This window comes from Chelmon rostratus, chromosome 7 (genome assembly GCF_017976325.1).
Source record: "Chelmon rostratus isolate fCheRos1 chromosome 7, fCheRos1.pri, whole genome shotgun sequence".
Lineage (NCBI taxonomy): Eukaryota > Metazoa > Chordata > Actinopteri > Chaetodontiformes > Chaetodontidae > Chelmon > Chelmon rostratus.
The window spans coordinates 24,099,753-24,122,092 of NC_055664.1; the positions used below are offsets into that span (position 1 = coordinate 24,099,753).

General features: G+C 41.5%; 1 protein-coding gene across 2 annotated transcripts in view; it reads left to right on the plus strand.

The window, feature by feature from the left end:
- Positions 1–21,408, plus strand: part of gab2 (GRB2-associated binding protein 2) — a 33,628-nt gene extending 12,220 nt beyond the window's left edge. Inside the window, exons 2-10 of one of the 2 annotated variants that reach the window (XM_041940895.1) lie at positions 2,644–2,944; positions 13,458–13,686; positions 15,752–16,347; positions 17,101–17,198; positions 17,387–17,666; positions 17,828–17,918; positions 18,065–18,167; positions 18,299–18,421; positions 18,531–21,408. In XM_041940895.1, the coding sequence (XP_041796829.1) occupies positions 2,644–2,944; positions 13,458–13,686; positions 15,752–16,347; positions 17,101–17,198; positions 17,387–17,666; positions 17,828–17,918; positions 18,065–18,167; positions 18,299–18,421; positions 18,531–18,674 (1,965 nt within the window). In that variant the 3' untranslated portion in view covers positions 18,675–21,408. The remainder of the gene's footprint in view (positions 1–2,643; positions 2,945–13,457; positions 13,687–15,751; positions 16,348–17,100; positions 17,199–17,386; positions 17,667–17,827; positions 17,919–18,064; positions 18,168–18,298; positions 18,422–18,530) is intronic. The other variant, XM_041940896.1, reaches the window with a different exon arrangement.
- The last annotated feature ends 932 nt before the right edge of the window (positions 21,409–22,340 follow it).

Consider the following 22,340-nt stretch of genomic DNA (forward strand, 5'->3'; position numbering starts at 1 on the left):
ATTAAGTGATGCTCTCTCTTTCCAGAAAAGGCAATAATATTTAAATGGGGCTTGTAAGAGTTATAGCCATTTCTCTCTGCATGGTGTAATGGCACTGAACCAAAGAGATTTGTGGACCTGGAAAAAGAAAAGAAAAAAATGTATGCAGTGCTCTGTGTTTGTTCTTCAGGAGGAGTGTGATGTATTTTTATGAAATTAGACGGAAATTTAGGAGGTGCTGACTTCTTTGGACTGCTTTCTCACACTATTTACCAGTGCAATCTGCATTAGTGAACATTCATAACACCCTCCCATGTTGCGAAATTACCTAATACGTAGTTTTAATACAACTGCGCAACTCACTGTTATTTTTGATTCACGCTTCCTGAGACTGGAGCGAAGATACTCACAGCAGCGCAGCTCTACTATCAACATCATTAAGGTTGCACTGCCTCCGGCTTTTATCAGTGTATCAGTCAGACAGAAACTAAAATGAAAAAAGTCATATACCCCCAAAGCTCAAGCGAACTTCAGCTACACACCGAAGATAAGATCACAATCTGCACTTCCTGGAAGAAAAAGAAAATGTGTTGCCGCTTCTTCTTACCTGTGTTGACTTCTCGGAGCAAAAATAATCAGAACTGCCAACATGTCAGAATAACACTTCAGTATCATTTTTCATCAGGAATTATCGACCTCATCCATTGTTATGTTTCATTCACCTAATTAAACGCCATTTTCAAACCCCTTATTAACATTGTCTTACCATAGTGTGGTCGGTACGGTACTTAAAGCAACAACATACAACGTTTTTCAGCGCTCTGCTATCAGTTGTTGAATAATTTAAACTGATGGCTTTGAACCTGTTCACAGCTCGGTAAGCTTCTTGCATTTACCACATTTGAGGATTCACCAAGCATATTATGGCAGAGGTGGGCTGCCTCACCTCAAATACACAGATATTGTCTGCTAATGTAAGATGAGCTTATTTAATTTTAAAGAAATTTAACGTGAACCATAAGGGAAAAAGTGCAGGGCAAAGGCCACAGCCTGTAATTAATGAGTTAGGCTACTGTTAAGTTGTGTACATAAAAAAACAACTTTTTTCAACAAACAGTAGATAAACACTGTACTGCCTTTTTGCACAATGCCTATTTGTAGATTGAACACAATTTAAGAGGCAGCAGTTTTTCCAGGAAGAATCCTTTAGTTATCCTTTGTAGTTAGCTTTAGCAGTGATAACTAGCATGAATAAAATGATCAAAAGAAGTAAGCAATCCTATGGCAACACACACTCTTTTATTGATTTGTTGGATGCAGAAACACTGCAACAATGATCACTGAGCAGAATGTAGATTGCAGCTTTATGTACAGTCAGAAAAACTGTGAATAGGACTTTCTCACAGGTTGCAGTAGGAGCAGCACGGGTTTAATAGCCTACAAGAAAAATTTGCATGTGTATTTACAGAAAAGATTAGGAATACCTCTCTGCAAAGCACAGGAGAGATGCAATGCAGTCCATACTGCGGCCCTGTGTGTGTGTGTTTGTGCATCTGTATGGTGTCAGTCTGGTTTGATGGGCCCGTGGGGCAGTTAGCCTTGTGGCAGCGTCTGCGTTGATGGAGTTAGAGGGGCCCTGCAGGATCCTGTGTGTCAGCAGCCTGCATGTGCCTGGCGGAAGTGCATCACTGGCAGATGTCCAAAAGCCCCCCTCAACCCCCCTTCACTCCCCCTTTCCCTTCCTGGTCTATCTTCCTCTTTTGTCTCTGAGCACAGAGAACACAGAGGCCTTTAACACTGGAAAACACATTTGAAGCTGTTGTAATCAAGGCCACCGTTATTCCTTTGTGCTTTTCCATTTGACAAATACAACAATGTTATTGGTGTGAAATCAGCATGTTGCATTATAAATTACTTGCTCATGGATCATAACCGCTTGCATTGTCAGAGCACGCTGCCGTATGTGGTTATGACAAGGGATGTTTATTTGCCCGCTCCGAGCAAACTCCAGTGACACATGTATGCAGGTGTAGCTTGATTTTGATTGGACCAGAGCAGTGTCATGTGCTCGGTCTCGAAATGGGTGGAACCAGCGGTCCTGTACTAAAGTTGAAATGGGGGAGCTCTGCTTCTCTCTCAGCTCACGGAGGGATATCGGAACAGGAAATACGTTGAGAGGGGGTAAACACCTGCTGCCTCCCCCTTATAGCCTCCAACACACACACACACACACACACACACACACATACACACACACACACACACACACACACACACACACACACACACACACACACACACACAAACCACACACAACCGCATGCGTGCTAAAGCACATGTAACCTGCTCAAGTAAACAGACTCTAGTTTCTCTGAAGTCTGTTGGATCAGCCAAACTCATAACAACCAAACTCAACAGCTGTGAGGCTGTTAAGGCTACATTTTCACCACGCAGTAAGAAATCAAGCTGAATCTGTATAATTATTGATTATTTCAGATGCAGATAGCGTCTGTCTGGCTTACAAAAGAAAAAAAAACAACTTGAATTTAAGTTCTATGGTTCTCTATCAACACACATGTATAGTTGGCTGTAGTGGATCACAGGGTAAGTGCTTTCTTTTTGTGTGCTAAGGTCATGTTCTTACCTTTCAATCTCATTTCCCAGGCGTGGAAGAAACGCTGGTTCATACTTCGCAGTGGCCGCATGAGTGGTGACCCTGATGTTCTGGAGTACTACAAGAACGACCACTCCAAGAAACCCATCCGGGTCATCGACCTGCACTGCTGCGAGCAGGTGGACGCTGGCCTGACCTTTAAGAGGAAGGAGTTCCAGGACAGCTTTGTGTTTGACATCAAGACCTCAGATCGCACTTTTTACCTTGTAGCCGAGACTGAGGAGGAGATGAACAAGTGGGTCCGCTCCATCTGCCAGCTGTGTGGGTTCAACCAGTCAGACGACAACCATGGTAGGCAACCCTGACCTGTCGCTGCTGCTTTGTCCCTCTTCCTCTCTTTCTACAGTATTTATGTCTCCATCATCTCCCTTTTTACCTTAATCCAGGTTCATTTATCAAGCACATGAAAGAATGATTAACAGCATTTACTCTGTTTTGTATCATTGTAAGTACAACACTTATTGGTTTTGGAGTGTTTGTTGGAGAAAACAAGCATTTTGAAGACATCGCCTTAAGCTTTGTGAAATGGTGATGAGTGTTTTTCAAGATTTCCTGACATTTCCTGAATCAATAGAATGTGTTTTGACATTTACAGTACACCAAAAAACAACTCCCTTTTATTAGTCTTCCACTGTACTGTCTCTTGTTACTTGGAACAGCTTGCATCTTAGTTTTCCCAAAAATTCAGCAACAGAGGTCCAATTACATCATTTCATTGGCAGTTGTTTTTTTCCACCATCTTTTTTTATTTAGGAGAATTGAATAGGAACATCCCTGCCAAATAAATGCACACACTGTCTGTGAGCGTTATGGATTTTTCTCTTTGTTTTGTTGAAGGGTTCCTGTATTCAGGAAAATGGGAATTCTCATTCTGTATATGCTCCATTTTAAAAAGGGAGTAGCAGATACCGTGGCTCAGTTTTGTGTGTTTGCCACAGTTTCTGTTTTAGATTATTTGTGCATGAGAGTGGTTTGTTTCACTCTGCGGCTACCGCTGATGAAAAACAAATGAATGGCGTCATCAAGCATGTTGTATAAAGATATGCTAATGCTAGCATTTTTATGCAGTAATTTTCATATGTAAAATGGCTTCTGTCTGGTACAAAGAAGAGCAATCCTTTCACCTCCTAGCCATAGATTTGCCTTAATTATTACACTCTCTGCACGCACTGCACGTACAACGTGATGACTCAGAAGTAAAGATAGTAATACAAATAGCCTGTCCAACAGTGAGTTAGTCTCCCTTTTGCTTAGAAGAACAGTGAGTCTTGTTTTTTTGGTTTTGAGATCATAGACATGCTGTTATTTAAGTTTGTGATATCTGAAGGTTGAGTGGTCGCAGCATCAATGCATCTCTCTGCCATACATGTGAAACTAACCACACAAATTCAGTGAAGTGTGTCGCTAGAGTTTGTGAAACATACACTCCTCTCGTATTCTTACTCCTACTCATCCAGATTGGACTCATGCTGTTGTTTTCCCGCCATCTGGCAGCTGGTGGACGTTAATCTTTTTGTGCACATGGTTGATCATCTGTAACATGCAACATGTCCAGGTGTGGAATAAAAAACAGCTGTGGTCAATGTAATAATGCTCCCATCATGAGGGGATCCCCCTGGTCCAACTTTGATAATTAGTGAGGTCCTGTTATGAATCTCAAGCTGCATCAACTGTAGTCAGCAGGGTGTGTCTGGGAAAATGGATTGGAGTAGTCTGAGCGTTTATGTCATAACAGCTGCATTAGTGATTTCAGTCCCTTCGTGTTCACATCACATCAGGCCGGTTTTGGTCAAGTAGCTCTGTCTTCACTTGCATTTTTAGTTCCTGTTCCTGAGAAATGTCATCAGAAGCTGTAAGCTCCCTGTGTTCATCCAAATGCATTTTCCACACTCTATTTTGATAGATGGACAATTATTAGAGGTTAAAATTTGTTAGCATGCCTCTGTGTGTTAGCTTATACTATGAAAAACCACTTGCATCTTTTTCCAAGGAAAATCATGATTCTCAGCATTATTTAGGCCAAAGGGCTCTAAATAGACATAGAAATGTTATGCAACTCTTACTAAAAAATATAACATATAGCCTTAATATTTTAAGTGCTTAAGTAATAGTAGTAATAGTTTTATATTTTCCATGTTTAAATGGTGAACCAAACATCCTGGAGAAGGTTGTATTGTGGATGTATTTCTTTCATATATCTGTTCCTTATTGGCAAAGCAGCGCAAATCTCCACTGGCTCCCTATTATGTTTTAAAAGCTAAAGAAATGCTTTTGGAGAAGCAGCCGTGGATCTCGAAGTGGTTAATACGAGTATCTGACCCACTGCTTCTCTGAAACGAACGACCCATCAGCAGATTGCGTTTGTCCTATGTCCTCAAAAGATGGGCTTCCTCCTCCTGGTCTCCATTTTTTTTTTTTTTCATCTCTGTATCTTAAACACACACAAATCTTAAGATCAGTCTACACAACATGTACCTTCCTTTTCCAAGGAACAAGTTGTTGACTTTTGTACAGATCCCTCCCTCTGAAGAGCTCCTGCCTGCTCCCTTGTGTGGTATCAGGTTGTTGTCAGTGCGGCAGCGGAAATAAATACTCACCTCCTTTGAACTGTATTCATCAACACTGGCCTAGTGCAGAGTTAGCTAGTGCTTCATAGATATTTTTTGCAAAATTGGAAAAATAATTATACAGCTTGCTTAAAACTGCCTGTTGTATGATAATGCATAAATACATTGTGATTATTAGAGGAGCCAGCCATAATCCTCGTCATGTCTTTTTGTACAGTATAAAACCTTTTTTAGCATCTTTCATTGTTGTATAACTTGAGGGAATCGGTCATTACCAAAATGATCTATCAGTTTTCTAACAATCTACTAGTCAAGTTTCCGACTTAACATTTCCGCACTACTTGGGTGTTGCCCAAAAGGAATTTATTTTTTGTGAGAAAGCTTCTCGGTTCTTGCAGTCACATGGTTCCATTTTTGATAACACAGTCTTGTCATGTGTAAATTTTCAGCACATTTGGAAAGTGCTTTTGCTCAATTCGACTGGCAAACACTACCTGTCCATAAAAAGGCATATTGATGCTGAAGTTGATGTCAGTGCGCATGCGTGTACGTGTTTGATAGAGACACAGGGTATGTGGGAGGAGTGGACTTCCTGCAGCATCAGTATTCCTCCGACAAAATCTCTGATTATGATCTTTGAGTCTGTGAACACATAGCGCTCGTGTGAGCTGAGCTGCGGCTTCGCACCAGCAACACGTTAACTGTTTCACGACCAAGCTTTTATCAGTTGATGCAGAATCTCGTACCAGTGGGTTTTTTGATAATAGTTTGATGAAGTGACTCAGATATACGGATGGTAATTTGAACTAACAGAGCGTAACTGTTCACAAACATCTCCTAGCAGTGAGGATATTTTGTGGGTTTTCCTTCTGGCAAACAGCTGCAGGTCTGAGCCAGTGTGTCACCTAACAGACTGGGAATTCCCTCTCTGGAAGAAAACAAACCAAGCTGGGGAAAAAAAAACCCTGAGAAGTTAGTTCCTCTTATGCAAATTATACAAGTCTATAGAAACAAACAGAAGAAGCATAAGTTAAGTTAAGTTAAGTTAAGTTATGCACAAAGCATGTGTGTTTTCATGCAAAGCCAGAAAGAAGGTGGTAGCCAGACTCAAGAAACATCAGCCCGCATGTCTGAGATTCATATAGACTGCGTTCTGCAGCCCTAATGTTACGCACTGTACACAATGTCATATTTGTTGTTCTAATACATCTGCAGTGCCAATGGGAAGGCTTGAATTATTGTGAAAGGGATTAGCCAGGATTGGCCAGACAATAGTAAATCTTAAGGAGTGTGGAGGATGTTGTTGAGACTTTGGCAGCGTCAGTTATGGAAGAAGCTTGATCTGAACTTACCTTTTGTCAGTCAGAGTGGCCTCAGCTGCCAGTAGCGAGCTGCCTGCTGGGACTGTGCAGAAGGTTGTCCAAGGGCAGCACATGACAGCAGCTCATTGTTACACAACTTTTAGAAGCAAGTCTCTCTCTGTGCCTTTCACTGGATCTGACTTTGTTTCGTTTTCTCTCACACACACAATTTCACACGAGTTGTCACACACACATACACACAAACACGCACATTTGACGCATTCATATTGTGGCCAGACCTAGATTTAGATTATTCGAGATATTTGTGATAATGTTTTTGGTGTTGTGTATCCTAAAATGCTCCTTTAAAATTTTACTTTGAACATTTGTGTTGCAATTGTTTTATTTCTTAAAGGTTTAATTAAAAATACAAAAACAAATCTGAAGTATAAATTCACTCCAGTTACAACCATGAAAAAACAGCTCAGTAGTGGAAATTGGGTGACTGACCTTTTAGGAAATAAGTAATTCCAAAAGTCTTATTTTATACAGATCTTTATAGCTTGATTCAAAGAACAAAGAAAAAAAAGATTTATAACATATTTTATATGTATGTACATGCACGCATAGTACATACATATACACACACATTCCCTCTCCTTTGGCTTTTCACTCTCTACACATGCATGCCTGCCTTTTCCCCTCCCAAAGTGCCCTTCTTCTGCATTGATTTTTGTTGAAATAATGAGACTCCATGGCACTGGAAGGTCAGGTTTCTGCTGCCACAGAGCTGCCTAAGGAAGGTTTGCTGTTGCTGCCACTGCCGTGCATCCCACAATACGGCTGGCAGCATATGAAGTCATTGCTGGAAACCAGAGACTTGAGAAAACATTGTGCACACCCATCATCAAAATGATCAAAGACGATGGGTGAGGTTTCTGTCTGTAAGAATAAAGACATTGTACAGAATGTAACAACTGAAGATGGGCGCTAGTACAGTTGTGCTTGTTGTAATTTGAATTGGACAGCAGTGGATTTTAGCAACCAGGCATTCTAGCACCTCCAACTGCATGTTACATGTTTTTCTAGTTCTCATAATCTGTTGATGTGTGTTAGCGCTGTTGTTATCAGATGCTAATGGCTGGGTGTGTGGCGTGTGTCTGCACAGCCTAATGAATGGAACATCAGCTCGTCAATCATGGCCTTTGTTCTGCTTTCTCCCAGCTGTTTGAACTCCGAGTCGAGGATAATCTCAACTAAGGGATGAGGTTTTTACCTGTCAGCAGTCCTCTTTTTCTTTTTTTGTTCCGTCTTTTGCATGATGGCTCCCACTCTGTTGTATTTTCCTCCTCTTCGTTTTGTCTGTTTCCCTGGCTGTCCCTTGGAAAAAAAATCAAAAGTCAGTATTGTTTTTCACTTTAAAGGTTTCCCTTAAGATTGTGAGAAATGGAAAAAAAAGAATAACCACAAAATCAGCATTTCCAACAGCAGCCTCAGCAGTTCTTGTCAAAAACGGCATTGAAAAGAGATTAGATGTATTCATACTAAATCTTTCACAGTGGACTCACATTAAACCCTTTGTGTGGAGCCAGACTGATGATTTGTTGACTGCAGATGTATCAGTATGACTTAAAAATGTGTCTTGGTGAAATCAATCAGCCTCATGGCAGTCGTGGCCTTGCTGTCAAGGTTGCCACTTTCCAAAACAATGAACATGTTGCTGTTGAGGAAATATTGCAACCTACTCAAAACTTCTCCATTTGCTCATTCTTCACACAAGAAAGGCAGAGATTTGTACTGAAATCTAGACTTACCAGCAGTGATTAAAGAAGAACCTACTTGAGAGATGTTAAGGTTTTGGTCATTGTTTGTTTTGTCTGTTCAATAGTGGCAGTGCCGAAGAAAAATTGGTTAAAATGTGACTGTTCTTGGCAACACGACAGGAATTTCATTAAATGCGACAAACCAAAAGCATCCATGCAGTTGTGTAATGTTGTGAAATCAAACTAACTTTTAGAACTTTGTGTCGTTGTTTTGAGTAGAAGTGTGTGAATAAAACTGTTCAGAAATGCAGTTCAGATGATTTTATGCCACATACATAACTGCTCATACGTGGATCACCGCATCTCTACTTTATCTTGTCCTTCAATCCTCGTTCATCCTAGAGTACCTGCTGTGCCATTAATTTAGGTAATAATCTTTCTGGGTTCATGTGTATAGATTTTGGTTGTTTGTGTAGTCATATTTCATCTTTAAGCTGGCTCCAGCTCAGCTGTTAGAATGACAGGTTTAGTACCAGCCTGTGGCAAAGCCAGGCACTCTAATTGGTGGCTGCTGGTAATATGAAAACTGCAAATGGACTATTTTGGAACAGGATTTTTCACTGGCCAACTGTTTATGTGCAATTCAGCCAGTGTAGGTAGATGTTTATACCTGTCTTCATCTTGTAATCAGCAATTTGGAGCATGATCTGCTTTCTGTCATGCAGATAGGCCTCCCTCTTCTGTCACGCTGTAATGCATTCCCCATAATTGGTAGGCTGGTAGTGTTAGCGTAGAGCTGCCTCATGTGTACAGGAGTGCACAGATTTTCCGTGTAATTGTTGTGATGCAACAACGGTTATGTGGGCAGCTGTTCACAGATCTACAGCATGGCTGCATGTCTGCAGTATATGCATATGGAGAACAGTCCGTTTATTATCAATTAAGATATTATTGCCGCTTATTTTATTTTAAACACTTGGGGTCAGCATTACAAATACTAACAATATATTACTGAAAATTCGTCTTTGTGCTATAAGAGATTTACTGCACTCTGCTAAAAGAATATGCAATCGAGTATAGAAATAATGAAATATTTGTTCTAATATCTGTGATGATTCAAGGTTATCCAAGGAAGGTTGAATCTAGAGCAACTGGACTTGGTTGTATATACATGAAACCCTTTTGCCCCACATCCAAGGGGCTTCTTCAGTTTTTGTGTGGAATCCCAGGTATTTAACCTCTTTGGGGTTGTTGTCAAGGTGACCAAAGGCAGGTTGGCTATCAAGGTCACCTTAATAATGACCCCCACAGACAGTTTGAACTGGAGAATCCGCTTGAATGTGAGGCAAAACATTTTCAGGTATTTACAACCAAGTCCAGTTGTTCCAGATTTAACCCTCCTTGGATGATGTAAATTGTTTAACAACAGACATTTGTTTACAACAAAACTAATAATCACTTAAAAGGGTTTCAATTAACTAAATTGCCATACTGCAATGCAGGATTTGCTGATTCAGTCCAACATTTATACAGACCTCTGACTGAAACACTTGGTTGGCTGAATTCAGAACAGCCCTTTCCAGGTACATCTTGCATTTTTTTCAATGAGAGAAAGAAAATGCTCAAGTTTTTGGCTGTGCCTACCCTACCTTTGCACCACTACAGTATTTATTTAGCCATAATCTTGCAGAAATTAGGTCAAAGCATTGAAAGTGAGCTGCTCTTTTAGACAAACTCGAAGTCATTGGCTCTGACAAGCCTGTGCCTTTGAGGTGATTGATTTGTCCAGCGTTTTGAGGCAAATTGATGTTGCAGTGTGGTCGAGGTGCAGCGCTCACATGATGCTGTGGAGCAGACAGGCACGGGGGGTAATGTGATCAGGGAATGCTCCTGTGTGTCTGCTCTGCTTAATGCTCTTCTGAGCTGTCAAGGGAGAATGAAACAGCCATGTCACTTTGTTCACTTCAGACTAACTTGCAGTGGAAGGACGCCATTTTCCCTCTGCCTGTTGAGTGTCACAGCCTCTCAGTGCTAACAGCTCTCCTCAGTGTCTACCTAGCCCATCTACTCTGCAGCTAGCGTCTTTATCCAGATATGTCATTCTCATGGAAAGTTCCCAACCCCCCACTAACCAAACATGCAAATGGACCCCACTATGTAGCCTCTGGGGACCCACTGCTGCTTTAAAGGGCCGCTGGTCTGTCAGATCTATGGAAGATGAAGATGGCCTCCCCGACCACCAGGCTACCCTACAGAGCCTTGACATGTTGGAGGTTAATGTGCAACACTCGTTGTAGCTGTCTCAGCCCTTAGGCTATATTTTTAAATCCAATCTTATATGAAACCATTCAGGAAATTGCATTTTCTTGTCCTCAAACTGAAGGCAGGTGGACAGCATGTACTGTTGATGATTATCTTTTATGGAATATTTAAGGGATGATTGCAGTGCTGACGAAAAGCCTGCAACTGCTGTATTGGGAAAATTCAAATACTTCCTCTTCCTTCTTGTGTCCATCAGACATGCTTTCAATTCAGTAGGTCAGTGGTATTTTCTATTTTTATAACTCATGCCAGATTAGATTATCATATGTCCTCGTCTAATTCTGGCTGGACTGAGAGGAAATGAGCACCCTACAAAGACGTTCTTGTCCTTTAGTGGTCCAGCAGGATTCTAATTTTGGCCCCTTGAGACCAGCAGCCGGCTTCTATTAGATTATAGCCACAGAGCAGATGAGACAGTAGGTGATGTATTATAAAGCATAATTGGAAAATTGCTCATGAACTTAGGAGCTCTTTGACCCAGAACAGCCATATGTCGTCTCAAAGGGGTAATGGGTAATGCATTGCTGTTGATAGCCTGATGTTTGTTCGAGTCATGTTGTGGGAAGAACTCTGTCTCTTTTAACTGCCTTATTTGACATTGAGTCTCCAGCTTAGTAGAAAGCTGTCTCTGGTGATGACATCGGGCTTATAACTAAAAAAAAAAAAAAGCAGCTTCTATTGTACTTGTGCCAGTTCTTCCCAGTTTTATTACCTTTTTTGTAAGCTGAAGGATGATAAATGACTTCTCACTTTGGTTAATAAACATTTTACCACCTCACATCGAGTGTCACGGTACATTAGTCAGTGGAGGGAATATTACTTGAAGCACCTAGGGGAAAGTTTTCTCTTTTTTCCTGCTCTTTTCTCTATTTCTGTGTTGTGGTTCTACTGACTTGATGGAATTGCGTCCCAGTGGTAACATACATCATCAGACCCATTAGTGTCAGTGATGAGCCATGTAGGCTATTCCATCAGCAGACCGGACCAGTCGTCTTTCTTCTCTGTTTGATTCTGACAGTCATGTGCAGCAGTCAATCAAAAATAATTTAGGGCACACACACTCAAAGCATGTTAATAAGATTACATTTTACTTTGTACTTTTGAGTTTTTGTTGTGTCTTCAGCATTTTAGTCAACAGGCCTGCATGTGTTTTTCCATGCAGCTCTCCTCTCTGGCAGGGGGGAGGAACTGTCTTTCTACAACAAATCAATATATCTATCCATGTTAGTGGGCCTAGTACTCACCGCACTGGATGAAAGCTTTTACAAAGCTTTTTGTGGAGAAAGGAGATGATGCCTAACCAGTCTAGGGAGAGTGGAATGGCTCAGAACAATGGTGTAATTGAGGATCATTGGGGGGAGTCCCTGCCTGTGTGACTGTGGGCATGAGCATGTCACTGATGTCCACTGGCCTGGAGACCCCATAGCAGAGGCCTTTTTCCCCTCAGGCATAGATGTGACCTCATTCAGCTAACTGGGCTCCAGAATACCCCCACCCTCCAACCATCCCACATGGATGCACACATGCTCACACACCACATTTGTGTGTTTTTTTTTGTTTTTTACAGTGGCTGTGGTCAGCTCCCACCATGACTCACAGAACATTGCCCTCTTCTTAAAGGGCAGCGCGATCCTTAATGTGCTTTGTAAAGGTCTCATAAAGGAAGAGGACAGTGGTGGAGGATAGACAAAATGCTTGTGCAGCTGTTAGAAAAAAAGTGAAATGTGGGAAGTTCCTTTTCAGATGTTTAAATTATAGCTTAAGTAGTTGATTTGTAAATTAGTTGCTTGACAGACACTAATTTTGATGATCAATTAAGTGTTTAAGTTATTTATGTAACATAAAATGCACATGAAACATACACTGGTTCCAGATTCTAACATGAAAAGATTGACTGTTTTTTCTGTTTTACATTCTTGTAAATTGAATGAAACCTTAGTCATTTCGTGTTGGGCATTTTTCACAATTTTTGACCCTATATACTGAACATTTATTCAATCAAAAGATAATCCATTTATTCATTCACAATTAAAATGGTCATCCCTAATTTAACATTTTCTAAATAAGATCATGCAAAACCTTGCATTTACTGTACAGTGAAAGTTAGAGATTAATATCAGCAAAAGATGATCAGTGGAGGTTTGTTTCCTCTCTCCCAACAGCTAGTGTTGCACACAGCACCACGGGTCGATGGTGGATCAGTGGGCTGCCCACTCTCTACTCCCACAGCTCAGTGTGCGCCTCCTCATTTTGGCCTCCTGCCTGGTCTATTTGCAGCATCCCCATCTCGGATTTGTCTTTTCTTTGTAGCCTTTCAGTGCAGATATCAGGGATGTCACACAGAAGCAATAAGACCATGTTGTCCACACAATCCCACTGTGCAAAACAATGGTTTGCTCAGTAAAATCAAACAAAGCACACTGACCCTGGTCAAAAAGGATAACTTGGATCATGTGCTGTTGAGCCACTCGCACCCTGCAGCCCAAAAAAACAGAAAGACACCATTTTCTCTCCTCCTGTGGGACAGATCCCTCTTCTGTATTGATTAGAGAGCAGACTGAAAGCTACTGAATACAAGACTCCATGCAAAGCAAGGTCACGTAAAGCCTTAAAACCCTCAAATGAATTACATGCTGCCCTTTGACTTCAAGGATTGTGACAACAAAAGGAAAATGTTCCAGGGATAATGATTTGGCTGATTGTTACTTTCTGTAATTTAAGATTGCACAGCATGTCCATTCTGCAGAAAACTGCTTCTCAATTCTCAAGACGAACCTGAGATGGATTTTTGGGGAAAAAAACAGAAACATTTTGTTAAACAATCAATAACTCTACTTTCTCCTGTCTGCAGATGGCAGGTTACACCATATGCCCCGTTCTGTTGGAGCAGATGTCACCGGCTCAATGGCTCCTCTGACCGGAGAACGCAAGTCCTCTGCCCCCATCCACTCCAGCCAGCCAGTCCTCTTCACCTTTGATGTGCCTGTGCGCCACACACATCATAGCTCCCTGTCCAACAGTGCTCCCCAGGACTACCTCCTCCTCCACCAGTGCATGAGCAGGAAGACGGAGAGTGCACGGTAAAGGTCATGACCCTCAGGCGTCCTGTGTCAGTTTCCTGTTATCTGTTAATGCAGGTCAACATACAGGTTTACGGCGCTTCCTCAGTTTAAAAGCCCCTGAGGGTTAGAACTACTGTTACGGGGGGAAAATTATCTAACTGCATTGTGTGTATGTGTGTGTATGTATGTCTGTTTGTGTGTGTGTGTGATACAGCAGTGTAGAAAGATCATAGTGCATTTTATAAGTGAGAAAAAGCAATTATTACTAATGGTATTGAACTGAGGTGACTATTCTAAGCCTAAAATGAATAATACATAATCTTCTGTGAGTATGGAAGATAAGTGTAAATCCAGAAACTTGAGAAAATCTATAAAAAAACAGATCTTTGTTATTCACACAAATTATTTACATTGATTTTTTTTAAATGATAAAATACCGTAGGCTTAGTGGGGATAGGTGATCTGGCTGTCACTTTCTCATCATAAGTTAAAACCATATCAAGTAGCCATATCAGTTGAGTATGTGAGTTTATTCTGCAATATTGATAATTATAAGATAAAAACAGTTAGATGGAAGTGTCTGTTTTGTGTATTAAATACCGGAAAAATAAAGATATTTCATCCCATTAATACAAAAAAAGCAGACTAGTGTTAAAACAACAAGTCAGTCAGTCATTTAAACATCGACACAACCACACATGCACTAGTCAAGGGGTGTGAATACTTGAGCAACTGTGTATATGTGAACATGCACGCCTATCTCGGCTATATGCTAAGCCAGAGAACAAAAGGGCCGAGTGTTTATATTAAAGGCACTCCTCTGAGTTTCCATTAACATTCACCTCACCTCCTGCTGCCATCATGCCCGCTTCCAAGAATCAAAAGGCAGCTTTAATAATGATGCTATTCAGCAGATAGCCGGCACAGTAGATGATCAATGAGGTTGGGTGTGCAATTCATCACTCCTATAGGTTTAGACTCACACAGGGTAGAACTGCCCTCTCAGCCACACGATTTGCACATAAATCTGCTGTGTTGGACGTCTGTGAAACCCAGGAAATCAAACCTCACAATCCATCTCATCAGCTTTATGCAAAGATTTCTGTCACTCCCTCACTAGCTCCTGCTCTGTGGGTCTACTAATTAAGACAAGCATCTAGTGGTGGGGTATGATTCATCTCAGAAATGAAACTCCACTGGTTTGATGACCAATGTTATGAATTAATCTATGTTAAAAGCCCCCATGCAGCCACAGTGATGGAAAGCAGAGTGATGAACACAATTATTGATTGATGATTGAAATTCTGAGGAGACAGAAGAAGAATTGATGAAACGCCGTGTGCCATCTGACATGAAAAAGAAAAGTCAGAGAGAGCAAAATGTTATGTCAATATTAATCGGATTACTTTGATGCATTACTCATTTAAAATTGTTAGATGTATAATCAAGATTGAACATGAAACCTGCAGCATAGCTATCACAAATGCATAGAATTGTGAGAGAGATTAGTACAGACATTAAGAAACGACTCATTGATGATATCCTATCTTTGCATTGGCCCACTAAGTCGGACCATTGGTCAGCTAACTGGCTTGAAATGTCTAAGCTTGTACGGCTGCTCTAGTTGGCACTCAAGGTCAAGCCCTACAAAGGAGCCAGAATAAATGAGGCATGTCCCTTGGGTGCCTAACCGAGGCTGAGGAACTGTGGGAAAGTCATAGCGTTCTGCCTCTTAACATGAATGTCCTGTCCCTGTCAGCATGCTGAAAACGTGTTAACAAATCAGCTTTTCAAGGAAATGTGAAAAAAATACCCAAATTCAATGCATATGCTTTCACTGCATAAATGGGCTCAGGCACTGATGGCGAGGTGTTTTTTAGATGTGTGCTGAGGCCTATAGCGCTTCCTCTGAAGAGCTACAGTGCCATCTAGTGGTTATTTGGGTAATTACATTGGAATTTTATGAAATGCAACTGTATAATTCTTGTGATTGTTTGAGATCCAAACTGTTGAGACAGTTTGGATTGTGGGCACAATGAATGCTTAATCTGTGTATATGTGTATGTTTTTGTCCATGTTTCAGGAGTGCCAGTTTCTCTCAAGCCACACGAAGCAGTCTATTTATGGGGAGCGACTCTGCGGTTCAGAAACTCTCCCATGGCTTTTCACACTGTCTGGATGGCATGGGTGCTCAGTTGCACGGCTTCTACAGCCTGCCCAAGTCAGGAAAACACCAGTTACCATTGCACGATGCCTCCCCCCAGGAGGCCTGTTACGTGCTTCCGCGTGGCTACAGCTCCGAGGCACCGGCTCACAGCAGTCTAGGTGAGCCTGAGCTGGAGAACGAAGAGGTTTACACCTTCAAGACGCCCTGCAACGCCCTCGCCACTATGCACAGCAATGAGCGTCCGCCTGACAATTACGACCTTCCTACGCCACCTGGCTCCTTCTACCAGATCCCCCGGACCTTTGATAAGAATCATAATGCCTTGACACCCTCCAGCTCTGAGTCGTCCTGTGCTCCTCCTCCCAGACCCCCTAAACCTAGCCAGGGGTCAGAGGGGCAATGGGGGAGTCCCCAATCAGTAGGGAGCCAGAATGGTGAGGTGACGCCTGCAGTGTCAGTTATCCCACGCAGGAATACTCTCCCTGCTGTCGAGAACATCAGGCTGCACAGAGGTACGCTGAACGCAATTAGTGCTTTAACTGCTCAGTTGACTCATACAAATCTTTTGAAATCACACATTTCACCTGTTTCCTGTTTTGGAAATGCAAGTCTGACTTGATCGGTCCATTCTCTTGTGGTATTGCAATGACTTCGTGCTTCCTCTTCCTCCCCCTCTTTCTCTCACTCATTTCGTCTTCCTCTGTCTCTCATTTTACTGATTTAACACTAGCAGCTGAGCAGAAACAAACAGGCCAGTCTAGCAGACACTGTTCTGTTGAGACGCTAATGAAATTCAAGCCATACAGCCTGCTCCAGAATGCCTCGTTCCAGGCTGATAAGCAATGGAAAAAAAAAAAAAAAAAAAACACTTGCAGACACAATGCACTGCCTCTTATTATGCTGTGTTCTCTGCTTTGCTAAGTCCATGCTCAGGCCTCGTATAGCTAGTGACAAGAATTGACCCTTGCGACCCCTGTTAGTGAGGCCACAGGCTGTTCACACACCTGTGCTGTAAAGACTAATTATAGCCTAGTGAAGCATTTAATGAAATATCATTCGAGTTCTGTTTGTTTCATTAGAAACAAGAGTTTACTCCTTGAAATGTCAGGCATTTTTCTCTAAATTGGCCTCTCTTACAGTGATTATTGTATAATATTTGACTTGTACTATGGCATTGGCATTGTACTATTTCACTTGAGGAGCACTTCCTTTTAGAGTTTATGGCAGTGGTAAATATTGATTTCTCTCCTTGCCTCTCTCCACAGGCTCCTCCTTTGAAACTAACAGCCATCACCGTCCCATCCATTTCAACAACTCAGACCAGTCTGTGGAGTCTGTCAATGATGGGTTCAGCTCCTACCTGGTGAGTCACTCTCTCCATTTATCTGAACTTCCTCCTCAGACGCATACTGTCAGTGCAAAATCATAAACCGCAGAGATAGAAAATGCATTTCTACCATATTTGCTCCAATTGAGTGTTGCAGTTTTCCTGCAGTATTGAGCCCAGCACGTTTAAAGGAGTCATGTGCCTTCTGTGTCTTTTGACACCAGAGAACCAAAGCCCCTCTGACTCGCTCAGACAGTGGAAACTCAGATGACAACTACGTGCCCATGAATCCTGGCTCCTCGCCACTCAGCGCTGCCCAGGCTGACAGTCCTAAGAATATCTACATCCCTATGAGCCCTGGGCCCCATCACTTTGATTTCCCAGGATTCTCTGCAACATTACCTGCCCGTAAGGGGAGCAGCGCCTCCCTGTGTCACCGGCCCAGCCGTCTCAGTGATGTCACCCCACCACCCATCAACCGCAACCTCAAACCTAACAGGAAATGTGAGTTTTTGACAGCAAAGGTCTCACTTATCTGAAAATGTTGGTTTTCGCTTCTTTTAATTGCCGCTTTTGGCTTCAGATCAGCCACAGACTCTGCTTTGTTAATTGTTTTTGCAAAGACAATGACTTTTGTTGACAGTGTCTGGTCTTGTTTTCCACAGCGAAGCCAACACCTCTTGATTTGAAAAACAATGGGATCATTGATGAGCTGCCATTTAAGAGCCCAGTCACCATGTCCTGGACACGGCCCATGTGAGTCTCATATAAATCATTCGAGCTAGGTTACCCAAGGCCACTCACACACACACACAGTTTTATGATACGGATTGGTGCTGTATTTCGTTTCTGCCTGAGGTCAGAAGGTAGAAGCACTCACAGTCCTGTCTGCTTTGCTTCAGGCCTGCTATGAACTCCATGTCCTCTCAGCATTGTCGACCCATTTCTACACAAAGCATCACCAGCACCGACTCTGCAGACAGTGAGGAGAATTATGTGGCTATGGTGAGTCCCAATAGCTGGAGGGGAGATCGGGAGAGCACATTGTGTTCTTTGTTTTAATGATCCACTTGTTTGCGTGCTACGCTTACTCATTGCACCCTGTGTGAGTGAAACCTCCCTCCTGTCCCCATTAGCAGAACCCAGCGTCTACCTCCCCAGCCGTGAGTGGCACCAGCAGCCCAGCTCATAGGAAGTGTGGCAACGTGGACTACCTAGCACTGGACTTCCAGCCTGGGTCACCCAGCCCACACAGAAAAGTAAACAGATGATTTTGTAAACTTGTAAAACCATTTGTTCTTATTTCCAGCTCAGTGCAGTCCGCCGTCAGGCCAGAATCTCACTCCAACCTTGTGTATCATTCCACAGCCCTCTACATCCTCTGTTACCTCTGATGAGAAGGTGGACTACGTGCAAGTTGACAAGGAGAAGACCCAGGCACTGCAAAGCACTATGCAGGAGTGGACCGATGTGCGGCAGTCTACTGAACCTGCCAAGGGTGTCAAGTCCTGACACTGACCTGTACAAAAGAAATGACAAAAAGACAAAACAAAATTCCAATCTTAAGTCAAGCATCTCCAGTATCATGTTTCTATCATTACTATGAATACTGGTTGGGCTTGTTTGAGACTGAAATATTTGGACAATAGCCATAACTTATCCTATGCCTGTTCGCTGTGATGATTTTTACTGCAATGCACTGCTAACATGCAGGATATCAGGCCATACAGGTGAAGCGTCCTGCCAAAGCTCTTCATGCAGACTGTTACAACAGTGTATGGACAACATGTATGAAAATATCATCCGCACTCATCAATCCGTCCTTTATAAATTGCAAGTTTCATCAAAGCTGTCTCACCCGCCCCCTCTGCAACAATCACACTTTTTTTTTCTCATCTAGCAGGCAATTTACCCAATTGCTGCCATTTGGAAGAGTAGCGGAGGCTAACTGGTCGATAACCATATTAATATACTGAAAGAGTATGCTTACTGATCTCAGGAATGCCAAGATGCACTCCAATCTTGGCATGCAGGCAGACTCTCTCTTTTCACTTCAATCTATCATATGTGCTGAGTCTTGCAGAAGCAGTGAAGAGATTATTTTCACTGCGGGCAATCATTTCAGCTTAGCAGTGCATGTCTGGTAAGAGGAGGCGGAAAAAATACAGCCTTACAAGTACGTAAAGGCCTGTGTCAGAAGCCCCAGTGATAACTGTACATGGCTGTTTCCTCAGTTTCAATTAAGTATGAGTCCAAACTGTATTTAAAAGCTGTCAGGCTGGTTGGCAGGCCAGTTTTTTCAATGCAGGTACAAAGTCAGTAACGTCCAAATGTACAGAATGAAGAAAACACGACAGACGAAAAAGAAGCATCTTGTATCTTTGTAGGTTTGACTTTAGTGGTCAATTCACTTCAGGTAATATTCTAATACATTTCATTGTAAATGTGCACTGACCAAGAAAATTGAGTGAGAGGAAGTAAAAATAAAGCAGGAGGTGTACTTTCCAGGGAGTTCAGATATCCTCTCTTTCTGTCTCTCTCCCTCTTTCTCTTTCTCCAACTCTCTAGAGACCATAAATACAAGCTAAGCAGAAGGAGAATTGCATATTTATGTTTTCTGGAATTCAACGATTCACTGATGTATATCCTCGGTGTTTGATATGCCACACACTACAGCTATGTCTCTGTAGAGTAATTGTTTCCTGTATGTAAATTATTAATAGAATGACATGTTTGCAGTGCATCTTGTTGACTGTTAGAAATTTGATGCACTTGTCCGAGACAAAAAGTGCACTACGGTTATGTCAAATTGTGCTTTTCTTGCAAAGGCAACCTGCCACAATGAAGATTTGCCAGTGATCATAGTCACTAAAAAATAGTTGAGGAAAGAATGTTTTGTTAATTTCCTAAACTCTTCTATTTGTTTAATTTGCCTTATATTTTAATTTCAGTTTCGACTGTAAATTTTGCCTTGGAGAAATTTCACTGTTCAAAATATTGTGCAAGTAAGAGCCATATGGTATTTAGAAGAACTGAATGATCAGTTTCTAGTTCAAGTCCAGTATTTCATTGTGGGCTGGAACCACTGAAGGGTGAATTGCTATTTGATCTTAATATAAATAGTGTGGCCATGCAATGCTAGATGGTATTATTGATTATTTCATTAAGATTTACTTCTTAATGTTTTTCTACCATTTTTACTGCTTTTTGTATTTTTTTAACATTATTTTCTACTGATAAGTGTAAGCAAGTGATATTCTCAAGGACAGGGCGAGGCTAAATTAAGCTGAGTTTGTTACAGTGTGTATTTCATTCCTTTTTAAATTCCCAAATTTTATGATCTATACATGAAATGGGGAGGCTGGCAGTTTGAGTTGCGCTGGCAAAGCCCTTCCCAAGTGAACTGTGATTCACAAAGAGCAAGAGCGAGAGAGGAATGAAAAGACTGAAGAAAAGTCTGTCTCCCTGTCAGTCTCTGAAGTGAAATGGATGTGTAATTTATTATCTAGAGAGACCCGTTGTAACAGTAAAGCTGTATATGTGTTGTGGTAGATTGTGAGTTGTAGTATGTTAAATGACAGCCTGACTGGGTGAGATTGAAAACACTGCTCAGATCTACTGTCAGACTGTCACTGGGTTGACGTACTGTACTAGTAGAGATCATTTTTTTAACCACTGTTATTGCTACTACTGTAAACCATTTGCAGATTGCTTGTGTGTTAATTTATTAATTTATTGTGCGTTTTGCAGTTGATAATTGTAAAAGGAAAAAAACAACAACAGCCAAACAAGGAAACCCTCTCTCTACTAACACTGATGTATGCAAACTGTCTTGATTTTGTGAAGCAATATGACAAACGATGCCAGTGTGATGGTAATGTGGTACAGTTCATTTGGGATACACAAGAATACAAGACTTTGTTATTCCTGTATTATGGTAGACTTAAACTGTGGACATAGAATAAATCAAGAAGTGAAAGTTTGGTGCTAAAGTTCCTCTTTAAATATAAACCAAAATACTGTTTTCTGGCAGCCATTACTCATCTCCCACCCGCACATTCCTAATTGGTCTGTGATGCACAGAAGTTGAATGTCTGCTGCCCCCTGTTGTGTAGGACAGCAGCTGCATCCATTGGCATCCATAAAGTACTAGATGGCAATGTACTGTTGCTTAAATTGACCGTTCAACACATAGTTTTGAAAGCTGATACCACTATACCAAAAACGTATAATAATGTGCAGTACCTACCCCATTATTTAATTCTTAACACTCAGCAAAGGTGACCAAATCTGAAAATTATCCTCTGCAATTATTATTAATAAAGAGATATGTCCAGAAATAAGAAATTCTATCTCCAGGATCTCTTAAACTCCTGTACTTGTTAAATGAAGGTTATTGTTCTTTGGTCTTCCTTCATTTTCCAGTAATGACCAATGACTAATATACCATTTCCCCCAACAGAACTGACTAATCGGCTAAAAATTTCAGCCAAGACCCTAATGACAGATCGGTTGACTAACTGACTAGAGGGGCAGCGAAAAAAATAAAGTGTGCAATGAAAAGAATATGTTTTAACTCTAGCTTGCAGACTGTAGTTCCTTTTTTTTTTTCCTTGGATATCAGTGAAACTACTGGCCAGTGTCTGCGTAAAGGCCAATAGCCCTCATGTATTGGTCTGTTCCTGCTAAGGACAGCATTATGTTGATCATTATGGTTGAGCTCTCATTGACAAATGTTACGATCCATATGGACACCCTTTCTTATTTCAGTTGTATGGGTTGTTAGGAGTATCTCAGGATTTTAACTTGTTTTCTAATTTGACTTCTGTCAGAATGACAATATAAGATCTAGTAGGTACGCTGAAATTCTGCACGATTTTACGTTTACATACAAGATCATTTCTACATTCCAGAGATTTATATTTTACTCCAGTGAAGGGTGGTGTGACATGTGTAATTAAATTACAGAGCTTGTAGCTTAAATGACTAAAACTTTAATTTTCACTCAATTATTTACCAGCAGAGTGTTCTGCAATAACCCTGCAACAAATAATGAATTTTATAGTGTTGTTCTGTATCGATGCAGGCTGTCTTTAGAGCAACACCCTTTGGCCTTATTACTGCTTACAGTCTTAACAGTATGCCACAGTACAGGTGTGTGGGAGTGCATGTGTGGTC